The sequence below is a fragment of the Schistocerca cancellata genome, chromosome 2, assembly GCF_023864275.1.
Source record: "Schistocerca cancellata isolate TAMUIC-IGC-003103 chromosome 2, iqSchCanc2.1, whole genome shotgun sequence".
In the NCBI taxonomy this organism is placed as follows: domain Eukaryota; kingdom Metazoa; phylum Arthropoda; class Insecta; order Orthoptera; family Acrididae; genus Schistocerca; species Schistocerca cancellata.
This window is the reverse complement of record NC_064627.1, coordinates 984,586,403-984,601,121: the sequence shown is the minus strand read 5'-3', so window position 1 is coordinate 984,601,121 and position 14,719 is coordinate 984,586,403. Positions and strand designations below refer to the sequence as shown.

The 14,719-nt window shown below is 42.0% G+C and overlaps 1 protein-coding gene across 1 annotated transcript in view; it reads right to left on the bottom strand.

Moving 5' to 3' along the window:
* Positions 1-449: 449 nt before the first annotated feature.
* Positions 450-14,719, bottom strand: part of LOC126149112 (uncharacterized) — a 38,131-nt gene continuing 23,861 nt past the window's right edge. Inside the window, exons 5-6 of the mRNA XM_049915795.1 lie at positions 9,905-10,016; positions 450-719 (exon numbers count right to left, since the gene is read on the bottom strand). Of these exons, the coding sequence (XP_049771752.1) occupies positions 513-719; positions 9,905-10,016 (319 nt within the window). The 3' untranslated portion in view covers positions 450-512. The remainder of the gene's footprint in view (positions 720-9,904; positions 10,017-14,719) is intronic.

Here is a 14,719-nt window from a genome sequence, read left to right as displayed (position 1 = left end):
AAGTGAAAGTGTATTTTGTACACTTTTAGTCATAGCTTCTTCAGCCTCATTCCTCACGGACCGTTTAAGCAAGAGCGCTAATAACACAGCTTTCGAGAGCCCTAACTGCACACACACACACACACACACACACACACACACACACACACACAAGCGCGCACTGGCGCATGTGAGCGCGCTCATAATGACCTGCTGTGCCACTAGATACTCCCTTTGTTGACTAAATTATATACCGTTATTTAAACACCGTCTGGCCTTCTCTTCAGTGGGGTTATTCCCGAAGTTACGAGCAGAGCAGTGAGTAAGATGATCACCATCACTGGCTAGCTGCACCAGAAGGAGAACTCATAAATCAAACGATGCACGGTAAGTCGCCCCAGGCCATCATGTCTTATGAGCACGGATGTCAATGAAGTTTTAAGGTTTGTCGAGAAATAAATTTGACACTATTGTAATAAAAAGTAATTATTTTATTTATAACAGTGCTTTTGGAGTGATCCGGAGATGGGTCTTTAGCAGAAGACTCCCACCACTTTGCAGATGATGTCGTTCAAGGTATAGCCGGAAATTGCCTCATTAACTGCGTCAACAATGACGGGTACGATGGCTCCCAGGATATTGTCCTTCTGGTTGTCGAGGATCTGCGGCACCAGGTCGCTGATGATCTCATTCGTCACGTCGCTCAGGTCTCCTCCACCTAACAGACCCGTGAAGTTCGTCTGGAACAAGCGTATAAGGAAAGTCGTACTATTAGTCGACACAAGAAACTAACACACGTACATCACTTGCTTCCAAAATTTGTGTCGGACATTTTGCGTCCCTTAAAATCTAATTTACACCCTAATCCGCGTCGCTTGATGTGAACTTTACGTTTATCGTCAACATCTACTTTATCCTCATGTTCGCTAGTCTGTAGGTCTAGCTAACTCAGATATGTGTTCCACACAGATTCCTTCCTTTCTTCTTTATACATCAGTAGGTTTGTTAGCAGTAATAATCCCATGTCTCTCTTCGTGTAGCAAAGTGTTTCTCATTAACTTCTTGCCTATTTCCCTCCACTTCGCTTGGTAACTATCAAATACGGAGTACAGTTCAAAATGTTCAAATGTGTGTGAAATTTTATGGGACTTAACTGCAAAGGTCATCAGTCCCTAAGCTTACACACTACTTAACCTAAATTATCCTAAAGACAAACACACACACCCATGCCCGAGGTAGGGCTAGAACCTCTGCCGGGACCAGCCGCGCAGTCCAGGAATGCAGCGCCCCAGACCGCTCGGCTAATCCCGCGCGGCACGGAGTACAGTGTTTGCAGGGAAGTGATGTGAATTCCCGAAAAGTCTTAAAAGAACCAAGTATGTCAAACTATTCTAGCATTTTCTGTTGCTCTTTTTTGATAGGTCACATCAATTATGCACAAAATACTGTACTGTAACTACCGAAGACGTATTGCATCGGAGGCTCCCAGTCTGTTTTGCAAATACGACGTCAAATCCTCCCTTTATCGCATGTTTCTCAGTTTATATTTCTTAATGCTTGATTCATGTTCGTGTTGTCTTCACTACTTCTATTATTCCTCACCGTGTCATTAATTGAGTTTTGTGCTCAATAGAATGGTCAAGCAATTTCATAATTTCTAAATGTTACTTACCGTTTTATACCAATGTCACATTGCTGTAGAAAAATTTGGGGGGTGGTGCAGCTCTCACATTGAAAGGATATAGTTTATGACAGTCGGACTTAACAGTAATACATTCAAATTTTCGCAGAAATACAACTGCAGGATATTCCTGAACGACACAATTATAAGCAGGCATAACAGATTCGTATGCCTAGGGCTATTATTTATTTAGTAATTTTTGTCAGGCGGTAATAGTCATTTGTCTTATTGACGAAATGGTCCGGAAGTTTCATGGAGCAAGTTAAGAGTTTGTTCTTTACAACTCACAGTCATAGATACTGCTTATTTTTAATGGATTAAATAATCTTTGGTACCCGGGACACACCAACGCCACAAAGAATATTGTATTCACTTTTCACGAAGCTCCATCACAAAGTAATCCAAATGTGATGAAGATAATGATGATGGCCCAATACACACAATAAACTCTCGGGTGGGGTTGATATTAATCGATGATGGTCCAGGGCATAGTAACCCATATGAGGCCATCGTAGCTACGGGGAATACACTATTAATAATATTACCTGTTTTACCGAGCCCATTATCCTATTCCTTCTTCTAATAAGTGTTTTCCTGGTATTCCTGTCCTCGCCGGTGCTGTAAAGGGCCTCTTCACTCCAAAGCTTATGAGTACACCTAATTTTCAACATCCTTCTACAACACATATGAAACGTTCGAGTTCTACTACTCTTTTCTGGTTTTCTTACCGACCATAGTTTACATCTATACAATTATGTGCTGAAGTTATGCTCAGATTTTCCTTTGTCAAATAAAGACATAGTTATGGCACTACTACACTTCTTTTGTCGCTGAGTGCTCCATTTGCTAATGCATGTCTGTTTATGTCCTTTCGTCGTCCCACATGAGTCGTCTTGCTTCCAAGACTTTAGAGGACCAACATCGTAGATGAAGACAGCTATTGACATATGTAGGACAAATAACTGAAGCTGTTGGGTATAAGCGCTGAGATGAAGAAACTCGCATACGTACAGGGAAACATGTCGGACCGCTTTGAAGCCGAACACTGACAACCTCAAAGAAAGCTACACTGATAAACAACTGAGCTACACGTGGTGATCAGATAGCGGTACTTTCATCTTATGATATGATTAAGAGGTGTGTAACGCCGGAAATGCATATCCTCCTATTTCCATCTATTGTACTATAAATTTGTTTTCCTTATTTTTGTTACCTGAATATATGACATTTCTGTGTCTTTACATATTGTAATTGTTTGCTATTTGTATATATATATATTTATGCATTTATGTCGATGTATAATTGGTTTGTTTCGTAAATATTATTTGTATTTTTACGCTGTGTCTTGCCTAGGGAAAACTGCTATCCAACGATTACATCGATAGGTCGTGTGAAGAATCAAAGTGTGTAGGATCTTTGGTAGTGTTAACTCTGTCGCGTGGAGCGCGGGCAGAGAGGGAGTCTGGCTGGAGTAGCGAGTGGAGCAGGTGTGTTGCGTGAAGCTCCCGCGAGTTGCCGCGCTTTCGGGGTTTGGCAGCATGTAATTGCGCTCGACTTGCGATGATAGTTTCTGACATGGTGTCGCGGACGGGAAGCATTAGCTGGCGTACATCAAGAGCCCGTTTCGTCTGGTGACCGTGTCGAGAAGAAGGCGCGCCAACATCCAGCTTCTGCAACAGCGACGGCCGACAATGAGTGACTGTCGCCACCTCCTCGATCGACGGCTTCAAACCTTCAATCAACCAACAAGGAAGACTGGAAGCACGTAAAGTTTTAGAACTGTATGGCAGACCTCAGCTTTTCAAACTTTTAAAATTGTTGCATCACAAAATTACAGCAACTTAGCATGAACGTTTGTTGCTCATTGTCCCAATTGCATTACCAAGCAGGGTCCCTTCCTTTTCCGGAATGAACCCGAGTGTCGTTGAAATTCAAACGCCAGCATTAAAGTAACATTATTCTATTTCACTGCTTTAATTTCAAAGTTCAGTTAAGGTATTCATAGCTGGCTACAATATTCAGATTACACAAGCACAAATTAAGAGTGCGAGTTTTGTTACCGTATTTTAGCTTACCTGTGACTGCAGCTCAGCTTGGTACGTACTAAATTTTACTATTGTTAATTGTTCAGAATCATTTAATTCAAGTTCAAAGTTAAATCTCTTATTTCTAAATTGCGTAGATTCAAGTAGCTTTTGAAATGATTGTTGAGGTAGTCCAAGACTAACCGTATTTTACTGAATTTCGATGTGCTTCAGAAAGAAAGCTCACTATTAACTTCAGTCACTAAATTAACTTTCGATTTTCCGGTTTTATTAATTCTTTTGCTAAATTAAGTCAAAGTGTAGCGAAATTTATTACTTCTGACAAACTTTCAGTTTTCACACTACACTTGTCAACCTTCAGTTGCCACGCTTCTAGTGCTAATTATATGTGTAATAATCTTTCTTTTTCAGTTACTATAGTAATTGTCCTTAGGACTGGCGAACGTAATTTCCCCCAAATCTTAAATATCTAATTACCGCTAGTTGATTGTTAACGTAACGGCCGCACATTTACTTTCTTTATTAACTTTACCCCTATTTCAAAATTAATTTCCACCAGTTTCATTAGCATTTTTCCTTTCATTTAGATGTAACCCTTTCCTCCCTCTTTACCGACAAATTAACCTCGGTGACGATTGCTTTTCCCAAATTTCCATTAGGTACACGCGGTTTAATTTTTCACTGTCATTAAGGTCGATAAGTGAGGGGGAGGTTACAGGTGTACGTATGGTATTGCAAGATATTGCAGTGCTTGACTGACGGTTAGTTCAGCACCTGGATGTTTCAGTGAATTTGATCACAGCCATATCACCTCAGCCCTGATCATGCCACATCTGTTGTTTTGCTCCACTGCCTACAGTGCCGATGATCTATTGTCATTGCCTCGATACGGTAGGTTGCCGTTAAGAAGGTCAACTCGTATGACATTGTTGCCGTCGGCTAATTCTGATTTTAACAGCTGACAAGCTAGTGACAATGCAACAGATAGTGACAACTCTGCTGGGCAACTTCTAGAACCATCCCGTGCAAAACTAATTCTCTTCGCGCAAGACGTAGGTGGCAATAAAAACGCCAACGCAATGTTGAAGCACGAAGACTTGCACGGAATGGTGAATGGTAGATCACGTTTGCTCGTGCGGATTGCAGACGAGTCAGTGACAGTTCGATAGAGTTCATCCTGAAACAGATAATGTTTATACGACCTGCATTAGAGCATCGATATGGCAGCAATATTTTCCCATAATATGAACTCGCATGAATCTGGAAATTATCATGTAGACACGTCAGTTATGTTCTGCAGCTCACTGGGGACTTGTAAGTGGTATCGTGCATCCCAGTGCTGGGAACAAGACACGAACCTGATCGCTTCTCCCTTTTATCGAAGAGTTTTTATGAACACTGTTAGGATATAATAATACTAAACATTAAATTCTCCGCCGGTAAGCTGAATGAAATAATTCAGAACTAAGGCTTCCAAGGTTTATCACCGTTAGCATAAAAAAATTCCGACTGCCAGTTTCAGTCCAGCTTCTGTATCCCCGTTGTTATTTGCTAGAGACCTCAATGTTCGCTGTGGCTGACTGAAGACGTTCTCTAAAAAAGCCGCGACTGCACCCATCTCAGGCTGGGTACTCACAGTGAGGCAGGAACGAGGCCTCGACCTGAATCATTTTGGGCTTAAACTACTATTAGTGTGTGGCGTGTGCCAAGAGACTAACGACATCAAACTATGAAAGGATGTTTTGTTTACATCGGTAGACTGAGTCACGCAAGAGCCGTCTTCTTACATTTCAGTGCTTTTGTGATCCAGGAGTGGTACTTGGATCGCTAGTTAATATTTGGGGTGACTTGTCGCATATAATTTGAACCACATATGCTGCTAATTGCTGGGTCTAATTTCAAGTTCAACTCCACACTTGCTTTAAACCAGACTGACCTTGCTGGAGATTGCCTCAATGAACGATAAACATTCCAACGGTCTCTTATTTTCATTCTCCGATGGTTTAAATCAGCGTTTTCCACACGTGACGTGAATCTTTTCTACAAACCATAAAACCATTTTTCTGGGGATTCTAAACACCATACTTTAGTTCGTCCTGCTGTTTTAGTTTGTCTGACGTAAATATTGTTATTGCCCGATAAAACTGGTTGGGGAGGGGCGCAGGAGGGGCGCAGGAGGGGGCGTTCCGTTATTTAATCCTGTGAACTGATAAAAACGAAAAATTCAGAGAAATTGTAATTTATATGGTGGGTTATTCCACGCTCCATTCGATAATGGAACAGAAAAGGAAGCAAAATGGTAGTGGTAGCAGAAGTGTCCTCAGGTACATGAAAATTATCCATTGAAATAATGTTATCCATAGCCCACAGTTACGAACTGTAGTATTCACCAGAGGTGAACTATAACAACCAAACAACTGCATTAATGAGTATTTTTTCTTTAGCACAGCACACAACGCACTTAAGTCCATGTAGTGTGCAAGAGGAAGGTAAATGATGTAAGGATCAAAATGGACGTGACTGTGGCTCTATAGCAGGGGTGAGCCACTGGTGACTGGTTTCGGTCGGGCGCGTGGAAGAAATTTCTGGAAGAGCGAGCAAGGTACTCGCACTGTACTACGCCCGGGACCCATTTTCGGATATTTCCGCCACCGCGCGGCTCGCTATAGTAGAAATATCTTACATAAGGGACTCTCACCCGTTCAGTATTATTGTTGTTACGTCACTATAATGACCACCTGATGGCGACTATTGTCGTGCTGCCAACACAAGGAATATTGACGAACAGTACTGATGCCTACGAAAACATTCTCAGCATGGCCAATAAATTCTGAGTGAGTGAAGGCGTGTATCATCAGTTTGACAATTGTCCAATCGGTTGTTAGCATTTTTCCAGTTTTGATTCTGTACCGTACAGCCGATAGATGCTATCGTTCGAGCGCTTTAGAGTTTTAAACTTTTTAAAACGAAGACAGAAATAATGGCTTAATTTCTATCCAGAAACAACCCATGCCTACGCTGTCAGTCATCAAAAGTATTTTCGGACAAATATTTAAATACGCTTGCTAATAGTGTTTGTGGTTACTAATACACTAAATTTCAAACATTTTGCCGCGCGGAGTGGCCGTACGCTTAGAGGCGCCATGTCACGGATTGTGCGGCCGCTTCCACCGGCTAGCGGTTCTAGGCGCTCAGTCCGGAACCGCCCGACTGCTACGGTCGCAGGTTCGAATCCTGCCTCGGGCATGGATGTGTGTGATGTCCTTAGGTTAGTTAGGTTTAAGTAGTTCTAAGTTCTAGGGGACTGATGACCACAGCTGTTAAGTCCCATAGTGCTCAGAGCCATTTGAACCATTTGCGCTTCCGCCGGAGGTTCGAATTCTCCCTCGGGTATGGGTGTGTGTGTTGTTCTTATTGTAAGTTAGTTTAAGTAGTGTGTAAGTCTAGCGACCGATGACCTCAGCAGTTTGGTCCCTTAGGAATTCACACACATTTGAACAAACAGTTTTCTTTCTTGTATAACATTAGTAAATAATTGTTGTTCGTTGTGGAAGCATTATAACACACAAACTGTTGAAACTGAACGTAAGTTATAATGAATTAGCTGCAACCAGTTGCCTTTACGGGCGTTTTTTATTCCGTGATCAAAATTTCAAGATATCTTATATCTAATCTTCAGATGTATACATTTATTTGTGTGTCGTGAACATTATTTTTAAGACTGATATTGTAAAATGTTGTAAATATAGAAACAATGTTCACGACGCGTAAATAACCGGAAACTTCTGAAGATGGGGTGAACATAAAAAGAATGTATTCGTAAGAATGCACGTTTTGAGGCATAATTTGTTGGAGTGGTGTATCGGTAGAGGGGTGTCATTCCCATCGGTGCTTTACTCCATAAAGAGTAACATCACAGACGCTATAGAGTTGACTTTATGCGCTAGGAGCGATGCTGCCGCATCGCAAGACAAGACGGCCCGTGAGCTTAAGTAAGTATGTGAATCAGGTCCATGTGTGAAACTTATAGTCGATATCGACTATAACTATGTCATTTACCTTGTTTGCCTTCTTATGCTTAGTGTGATATCTGTATCATTATGTTCTTTGGTTCAACCTCTACTTAAATGTTTGTTCATATTTTCTGCAAACTTATGTCACAAGAATTAATGTAAGCATGTAACTTTAAAAACCATGTTTTGTTAAAATTCTACTGTGTTAAAATAGTATTTGTTCATTTATTCGTTGGTTCGCGCATAACGTACGTCGGTCTGTACTTACGTAAAACCTTGAGGGAAGTATGCACCACGAAACACGAAAGAAAGTGTAGAAGTGTGACTGGCGGTAGAATGGTAAGGAATCTTTGTAGCACAAAAAAATCGATGGCTAGCATTCAGACTGTTCGTATCTTGTATGCTGAAGGAGGCAAGGAAAGCAGAAAGATTAAATAATAATGCCTCAGACGTGGAAATTTACTAGGTAGTAGTTCATAATATTTATTTGTTGCCTCTGAATCATAATAATCCGGTGCGAAGAAAATAACTTTCGGAGCAATTGCGTTGTAAGAGCCGTGATTACGTTGGCCGCCTTTGTTTCAGCCACAGAATATCGCCACAGCCACAACCAGCTCAAAATAAAAGTTTGGTAATGTATTTGTTTGCAAGGACCAGTAATTTGCTTCAGATGCAAATAATTAGCACCTTACTTTCAACTTTGTCTCGAGAACCTTGAATAACTCCTTAGTCATTTTACACAGACAGGATCCTTTTCGTAGTGACGTAATACAGCCGAGTGTCGTATTTTATTGAACTTCAGTGTAGTTATTGTTTTAATAGTACCGTTAACTTTTGTCGAATAGTATATTTCTTAAGCGTTCAGTAATTTTTGTCTTTGAAATATACAGCGTGAGTTGCATAGGTGGATAGTTAAAGTTTGGTAAAAGTGTGAATGAGAAGAAAATAACTAATTACTTTGCTTAAGCTTCATGCTTGCTAAAATCTTAGTTAAATGTTAAAAGTAACGGAATAAAATAGTGATCATTAAAAGTGATTACTGGCCATTACAGTTTGATACCTGCTTCAAAGGCTTGTAAAAGTGTCGTTTTATTCGTATATTTATGTTTATATATGTGTCATTACTACGGTTTGCCTGAAGCACTTGTTCTCACCCCAGTTTATATGTCCCCCATTTTAAATGTTGAGCCAATACCACAAGCATTACTACACTGAAAGTGTTTATGAAGTGCAGTAATCATATTTTGTGTTGTTGTAAGATTAACTGGCTGCAACTTGCTCAGACCCTTATAGATTGAACACTCCCTTGTTTCACTTATGCTCTGCTTCATACAAATAAATATGGGCTCCCTTTGAATACATATAGTAATCATATCAGTCAGTACAGCAATTTAAAGATCATTTATATGTCAAAGTTTTTCAATAGCAAAGTGGTAATATCTCCTCATGTTCAAATCATTTGTGTTTCTCCCTTATTAGCTAATTTCGTGTAGTGAACATAAGTTTTCTTGCTTTGAATACAGACGGTGTATCTTAGTGAGAGGCAGTTTGTTGCCAGAACAATTTGAGCTTTTATTTGTATTTCATGTTATTAGCTAATTTATCTAGACTTGCTAGACTGTGTTACTGTTTCGTGTTCTATCTGCAAAAATAGATTTTAGTTCCTAGTAAAGTCATACACAGTAGTTAATTTTCTTAATGGACCGTATAATCTCTTGGTACCACCTTGTGTAATTAGAATGGCCACCGTTTTTCTTTCCTCTAACTACAATTTACTTTATAACTATCGTAACCTTTTCTTGAGTCCCATTAGCTCAGCTACTGATCTCTATCAAAAGTAATCGTTCAGGTAATGAAACTATGTCCGATGCCTTAACCATTAGCACACGTTTTAAATTACTTCCAAAGGATTAAAATTAACGGGACCCTCTCTTGTAGTGTTAGAGGGAATTGTTTTACTTGTCTTCGCGCTTCACTAATGATTGTCTGTGACTGGTCTACAGCGACAGAAATGTATTTTTTAGTATAATAAAGTACAAGTATTTCTGATTGTGATTGAAGGTGCTGGTTATTACAATTTCCGTGTAACGCTACACTGGAAATGTGGAGGTGCAGACAACACCTAGAAACTACTAAGAAAAACAAGTAGATTTAACAGTGAAACAATTCACTGCATGTCAGCTTACCTGAACAATGGGAATGTCATAGTCGATGATGAGCTGGTCGATGTATGGAACGTTCTCTGAAGTTGACTTCAGAGCAATGTCGATGCTGAACGTAGAATTCTGCACAGATATGCTGCAAAAAATAAATGAGATACCATACATTTGCTTGTATTTATAGGGTTGCTTTAGAGAAAGGTAGAAAAATTGTCCATTAATAGTACAAGATTATGCATAAAAATTCTTCATAAGAATGATCGAACTCGACAACGGGATTAGAATGGAATATGTTCCTCTGGTGCAAGGTTAATTAGCCGAAGACTTGATTCATGAATCTTGAGATACTGGATAAACTCTCAGAGCGCTCTTACTTATGATTTCTACATTTCGGATGCGACTCCTGTTTCCCAGTGTCATTCTAGTTGCACGCATGTGCTCTACGCGTTAGTGCCCACATTTTATAATTCTGGATGTACTTAGCTCTCATATATTACCATAGAATACGAAAATCTAATTCTTTTTTTCAAATTAAACGCCTCCAACATTTTTCGTAAGGGTTTAAGAGACGAGGTTGACAGTCCTGGGATTACAACTTGATAATAAATTCAGTTGGGAGGAGGTCACCACAGAACTGCAGAAACGCCTTAACAAATCTGTACTTGCAATTCGAGTGTTAGCAGACATAGGCGACATAAAAATGAAAAACCTTCCAAACTTTGCCTACTTTCTTTCCATAATGTGATATGGTATAATATTTTGGGGTAACTCTTCAAGTCAAACAAAAGTTTTCTGAGTCCGAAAGCGTGTAATACGTATTATTTATGGGGTAAATTTACGGACGTCCTGTAGAAACCTCTTCAAAGAACTGGGTATACTGACTACTGCCTCTCAGTATATTTACTCCTTAATGAAATTTATCCTAAATAATATATCTCTTTTTCCAACAAACAGCTGAGATCTGCACAAGGACTTAAAAGCACTTACTTTAGTTCAAAAAGGAGTCCACTACTCAGGAACATTCATGTTCAATAATTTGCCAGCAAACATAAAAAATTTAGTTACAAATAAAGATCAGTTTAAAAGGAGCCTGAAAGACTTACTAGTGGCCAACTCCGTCTACTCCATTGATGAATTTTTTAATAGAAACAAATGATGCATTGTATATATTCATACTACTAGTATTGTTATTTCAGCTTTAAAAAAATGAAATAAAATTAAACTGACATGTTCCACATCCACGAGGATCTCCTCAGCACGGATCTATGGAACGAAAAACTAATCTAATCTAATCTAATCTACTGGAAACGACGGAACACTCACAAAGAATAAAATCCGCTGGCAGGGACCTGTTGAAGGACTGTAGGTCCAAGAGGAGGAGACAAGGGGGGAGGGGGATGGGGGGGGGCGGGAGGAAGAGGAACAGAGGGGAACACGGGACACATCAAGAGGCAGGAGACGGGCTGGGTGGGGGATGAAGAGGGAAGAGAAGGCAGGAGGGAGTGCAGAGACACTGAAGGGAGAACAGGAAAGAGAGGGGGTATAGGAGCAGGAAATCTGAGGAGGAGGCAGGAGGAAGGTGGGGTTAGAGTTGGTAGGAAGGGTAGACATAAAGGCGAAGTTCATCATCCGGGAGGGATAGACGTTGGAAGTTGCATTGGGAAAAGAGGCTATGGCGATGTGTTGCAGTTTTTTTTTACTTTATTGATTTTCAGTTCCCCCCAAAGGGCAGCAGCTTAGTACACTGCTCTACAGCCTACAGACTTTCATTTCAAAAAGGCGGAAGAAGAAAAGAAACGAGAAAAACAGGCGATAAAATGGTGATGTCAAGTGTAAAATGGCGGAAAAATGCGGAAAGTTAAAACAGAAAGCAAAAGGGGTTGGCAACGTTAATAAAAAACACAGGAATCAGACAAGTAACATAGTACACACACAATTAAAAAACACGGCGACAGTCTGGTTTCTGTTCGCAAGAGATAAAAGGCACACCCAGCGACAGTATGATGGCCGTTCGCAACACTTCCCAAAAAACACAACACGGAACACTCACTGTAAAACACTCACTGTAGAACACTCAATGTAGAACACTGCACGAAAGTGGCGGCACAAAGATGACACTCCCGAGCCAAAGGGGGGGGGGGGACCAAGGAGGGAGAGGACTAATAAAGGGGGAGAAGGGCAGACGCGAGAGGGAATGAGAGGAGGCAGAGGAGGGAAATGTAAAAGGACTCGGGGGAGAGAAGGGGACAAAGAGAAGGGTGGTGGGGAAGAAAGAGGATGGAAGGCAGGGAGAGGGAGCCCGGGAAAAGGACAGAGGAAATGAGGGGGAGTGAGGATCAGAGTTGATAGGAGGATAAATGGAGGGAGAGAGGGCATCATCCGGGAGGGGGAGCTGATGGAAGCCACCTTGGGAAAGGAGATGTAGGGTGTAGAGATGGAGGGTAGGGGGGACACAACAGTGAAGACGTGGCGGGGGGCGGGGATGGGAGATGAGAGGAGCAACCAGGGGGTGAGGGGGTTCAAGGCGGCGGGAGGTGTAGAGGATGTGGATATGTTCGAGGAATAGGAGCAAATGGTGGAAAGGAATGAGATCATAGAGGATCCGCGTGGGGGATGGGAGGCGTATACGGAAGGCGAGGCGGAGTGCATGACGCTCAAGGATCTGGAGGGACTTATAGAATTTGTGGGGGGGGGGGGGGGGCTGTGTTGGTGCAATGGGTCGCCAATATATACACTGACATGTTAGAAAAGCGCAGGCGCCAAGGGTTGAGGCTGTAATGTCATCGTAGACGAATCATAGAGCACGACGACATCCAGTGCCCCCTGCCGAGCGAACGGGCCACGGGATTTTCATTCGCGATGCGGGATAAGCGCAGCCGCAAATAGCGTCCCAGCGCGCCCGCGGGCAGAGTATTGGCGTCCAGTTTAAGTGTGTGGACATTGATACGCCGTCTGTGTTGACTCGTATTTGTTAGTTTGCGGCCGACGATGCCTTAGTACCGCCACTGCTGAATCCCATGCTTTGTTGAGTTGAAATCCGGTGTCTGCATTGGTCAGGTCGTTACTTATACGAGTTTCGACTGCTTCTTTAATGATGGAGTCCCAGTATGTGGAAGCGGACAAAAAGACTTTTGACTCTCCGTAGTTCATGCTGTGTCCCGTGTCAAGACAGTGTTTGGCCAAAGCAGACTTTTCTGGCTGACCCAGTGTGGTGTGACGTCTATGTTCAGCACATCTATCCTTAACAGTGCGACACGTCAGGTCAATGTATGATTTCACACAATGGCACGGCATTTTATATCCCCCTGGTCTCCTTAGACCTAGGTTGTCATTAACAGAACCCAGCATAGTTTCCACTTGCGCTGGAGGGCGGAAGACACATTTTATTTGATGTTTTCTGAACAGCCCTCCAATCGTAAACGGACGACACCAACATCCGGTAGAAAAACCATCCTCGGGGAGATCTCTGTTTCTTCTGGCTATTCTTGAGCTTCGGTGCGTGCAGGTTTAAATACATTACATATCTGTTTATCAGAGTACCCGTTTAATACAAAAACGGAGAGAACATGGCTAAGCTTTGCTGATAAGCTCCCTGCATCTGAGATAATTCTAGCCCTATGAGAGAGTCCGCAACACACGATTGCGTTGAAATGGGTGATGGAAGCTCGTAGGTATAGGTCAGTGTGAGTCAGTTTGCGAAACACACTGTGATCCAAGGAACCATCTTCTTTTCTGTGGACCAAGACATCAAGAAACTGGAAGTCTCCATTTTTCTTCACTTCCATAGTGTAGCAAATTCTGGGATGGAGGAAGTTAAGGTATTCCAGTAATGCAGGCAGAGTTGCTGATCCGTGTGGCCAAACTACGAAAGTGTCGTCCACATATCTCCAGAAACATTTAGGTTCCAACACCGCTGGCTGAAGCGCTTTTTCCTCGGAGTCTTCCATAAAAAGGTTAGCTACTGTGGGATACAAAGGGCTACCGATAGCAACACAGTCAGTCTGCTCAAAATACTGTTCTTCAAATAAAAAGTAAGTCAAGTTAGGCATATGTTTGAATAGATGTAAGATGTCCTCTTCCAACTTAGCTCCTGCAAGTTGTAATGAATCAACCAAAGGTGCTCGTGTGAACAAAGAGACCACAATGAAACTCACTAATATGTCAGCTAGTTCCAGGCGCAAAGTCTTCAGTCGTTGTATAAAATCTTCTTAGTTTAGAACGTGATGTTGACATTTTCTTAACAGTGGGCTTAGAAGAGAAGCCAGATGTTTAGCAGGTGATAAGTTGGGGTTCCTGTATTGCTCACGATGGGGCGAAGAGGAGTCCCTTCCTTATGAATCTTAGACAGCCCATGAAGACGTGGTGGAACTGGCGCTTGTACTCTTAAGCTCTTTTCAAAATATTCAGGAAACTGGCTGGATTTGAGAAGCGTCAATTGGGTCGTTCTGGAGACGGCGATAAGCTGAGTCCTGCAGTGCGTCATCTTGCCGAAATAAGATGTTGCAGGCAAAAGAACAGTAGCGTTTCCCTTGTCAGCAGGTGAAGTGACTATTTCTGTGTGTCCTCTTAAGGAACGGCGACCTTTCCTTTCTTCAGTGTTGATGTTCTGCTTCGGTACAGGCGTCACAGTTATGGCCCCGCAAGCCTCTCGCCTTCAGCAGTCTCACTCGGAAGTTTCTCTAGCAAGTCAGCGTATAGGGCAGGGTGGTCCATTGATAGTGACCGGGCCAAATATCTCACGAAATAAGCATCAAACGAAAAAAACTACAACGAAGGAAACTCGACTGGCTTGAAGGGGGAAACCAGATGGCGCTATGGCTGGCCCGCTAGATGGCGCTACCA